Source organism: Sinocyclocheilus grahami, unplaced genomic scaffold, assembly GCF_001515645.1.
Source record: "Sinocyclocheilus grahami isolate Dianchi unplaced genomic scaffold, SAMN03320097.WGS_v1.1 scaffold10728.1, whole genome shotgun sequence".
Taxonomy (NCBI): Eukaryota; Metazoa; Chordata; class Actinopteri; order Cypriniformes; family Cyprinidae; genus Sinocyclocheilus; species Sinocyclocheilus grahami.
In genome coordinates, this window is record NW_015513407.1 from 1 (window position 1) to 2,730 (window position 2,730).

At 35.5% G+C, this 2,730-nt stretch overlaps 1 protein-coding gene across 1 annotated transcript; it reads right to left on the reverse strand.

The window, feature by feature from the left end:
• Positions 1-297: 297 nt before the first annotated feature.
• Positions 298-2,708, reverse strand: LOC107578524 (syntaxin-12-like). Its single transcript, XM_016264473.1, has 4 exons — positions 2,264-2,708; positions 869-938; positions 674-773; positions 298-531 (listed from the first exon to the last, which is right to left on the reverse strand). Exons 1-4 carry the CDS (start codon positions 2,358-2,360, stop codon positions 313-315), a joined length of 486 nt encoding a protein of 161 aa, XP_016119959.1. The 5' UTR covers positions 2,361-2,708; the 3' UTR covers positions 298-312.
• Positions 2,709-2,730: the final 22 nt, after the last annotated feature.

Genomic DNA, 2,730 nt, shown 5'->3' on the forward strand with positions numbered 1-2,730 from the left:
TATATATATATATATATATAAATTTTTTTTAATTTTTTTATATATAACAATGATAAAATAATGAAATAACATTAAATAAAAAAGTATATATATTTTTAAAATACAGAAATGAGTTTGCCTGTACTGCTCAGTAACTTCAAAAATAATCATAAATGAACATAAAAAAGAATTGTGATAAGATTGTTGATCGTATGGATCTTTATTTTTGCCATGTCACCTACCCCTAGATGGAAATGATCCATTTCATCAAATATTGGTGTGTAAGGTATTTTTGTGTTTGAGTATAGAGTTGTAAGCTTATCACTGTCACTTTTAAGGATGCTGCCTGAGTAGACAGTTCACCAAGTTCTGGATCAGAGCAAATGTGTGGAAAACATTACGAGTGTATCTTACCGAGAGTCGAGACCCTGCTCGGGCTCTGGCCACTGACTCCTTCTCCTTCTCTGCGGCTCGCCGCTGCACTGCCTGGAAGTTGTTGAGAGCTGCGGAGAAATCATTCATCAGCCTGTCCTTCTGGATTTTCTGCTGTCTCTGTTTAAAGAAGAAATTCAATGAGTTAGGATAGACAATTCAGATAACATAAGAACTTCAAACAAATAACCTTCCCATTTTTATTTAAATTTCCTTATGCTTCATGTAAACATGTTTCTCTGGAGGTTAAAAGTGAGCGCACCTGTTCGGACAGGGAGGCGGGTAGAGAGAGTGAGCCGAGGTCTTTCAGGTGTTTGTTGGTCTCCTTGGCCAGCTGGTTTGTGTAGTGCTGCACCTGCTGACTGTAAACAAATCACACATACTGAGAATAATACAAGTGCACAAGAGGAACAGGAAATACACAGCCATAAATAAATCAAGAACTAAACACACTCACAGTCTCTCCCGCAGGTCACTGCTGTCTTGTTTTGTTCCCAGTTGGTTTACCATGCTCTTAATTTGTGCCGCTAATGTAAAAAACACAAATTTAAACAAAAAAAATCATGCTGTGAAGGCAGTGCAGGTTCTTCACAGCATGACGACAATACTGTGGATCTCATGAAGATTTTTCTCAAATCATATTTTACATCAAAACAGAAATATATTTTTAAAAAAAACAAGAAAAACAATTTTGTTTCAGAAAATAGAAGAAAAAGTAAGATCAGCAAAATCCACTTTTTTGCATAACAGTAATGAGAACAGAGAGCAACAGTCTGTATAAAAGAAAAAACTACAATCTCATTAATCCCATTACTAATATATTAAGTGTTCAGATTACTCATTCAAAAGTTTAGGGTCATCCCTTTTTTTCTTTTGAAAAATGTATACTTCTTTCAGCAAACTTGTATTAAATTGACAGTAAAGACATTTAGAATGTAAAATAAATCAAACTACGGTAAAAACAGTACTATTGTGAAATATTACACATTATTAAAAGAATGTTTGTTATTTGAATATATTTTAAAATATCATTTATTTCTGTGATGAAAGCTGGAGCATCTGTGTCACACGATCCTTCAGAAATCATTCTAATACGCTGATTTGCTGCTCACTTATTATCAGTCATCAATTCAACTATGAAAGATGGTTCCTATTATTATCAATGTTGAAAAGTTTTTGCTGCGTATTTTTGCAGAAACTTTTTTTTTTCAAGAATTCTTTAATGAATACTGAATGAGTTCAAAAGAACAGCATTTAATCTGTTCTTTTGTAACACTATAAAAGTCTTGACTGTCAATTTGATCAATTTAATGCATCCTTTCTGCATAAAAGTAATCTTTTTAAAAAAAAAAAATAATTTTTAAACAGTTCAATAATACTTCACAATATTACTGTTTTTACTTTTTTTTTTACTGCATTTTTGCTCAAATTAATGCAGCATTGTTGAGCAGAAGAGACGTTCGAACATTTTCAAAAACCTTACCAACACTAAACTCCTGATCAGCAGTGCATGTCTCAACACGTCAGATTAATGTGAGCCACCACATAATAATCTCAGACTTGTTTCATGGATCAGAATTCCTTATTGAACAGATGTTTGAAATCTCAATGTAGAAAACGACTGAGAAAATGCAAATGAAAGCCACTGGAAAAGTGCAAGTTATTTCCGTGCCATAAAATAATAACAATGTCAAAAATCCTACAAACAGGCTCCTTTTCTTAATATAGAATACGCAGAGCTTCATCATCATGATCCTTCCACTAAGTTGTCAAACTGATTTGATACTCCCTGCTGATATTGCTACTGACTAGCATGCTCAGATCACTAAACAGCACAGATTCAGACACTCACTGTTCTGTGTGATCTTTTGGATGTTGGAGCTGCATGTCTGGATCAGGCTGCTGAAGTCCTTTGGCGGGGCGCGCTGCTCTGTCCTTCCGTACGACATGACTGCGGGATATTCAGCTGGCTCTGACAGATGTCTCGGGACAAAGGGTGGAGGAAACTAGATCGGGAAGCGTATCCGTGCCTGAAAATGCTGAGGACAGAGAAACATTTTGTCAGAACATCCACAGTAATATTACAATGAAGCAGTTACTATAGCATTACAGTTTACAACGCCTTTTTCATTCCAGCCGCCTGAGCCTTTGATTTCATGTATAAGGGACAGTGTGTAACATCACCTTACATGCCTGGCAATGACTAGATAAGCAGATAAACACATCTTGCCGGGAAACAGCCCGGATCACAGAACTGATCTAAGTATGAGTGTGCACTTAAAGGGGTCACATGATGCGATTTCAATTTTTCCTTTCTCT

What these genes read in the sequence shown, in the direction of transcription:
- LOC107578524 (XM_016264473.1), bottom strand. Translation starts at nt 2,360, where the DNA reads ATGTCGTACGGAAGGACAGAGCAGCGCGCCCCGCCAAAGGACTTCAGC. An exon ending in CCAAAAGATCACACAGAACA is followed by an intron (nt 939 to 2,263) that starts GTGAGTGTCTGA and finishes TTTTTACATTAG; the next exon opens with CGGCACAAATTAAGAGCATG. An exon ending in CCGCCTCCCTGTCCGAACAG is followed by an intron (nt 532 to 673) that starts GTGCGCTCACTT and finishes TTCTTTAAACAG; the next exon opens with AGACAGCAGAAAATCCAGAA.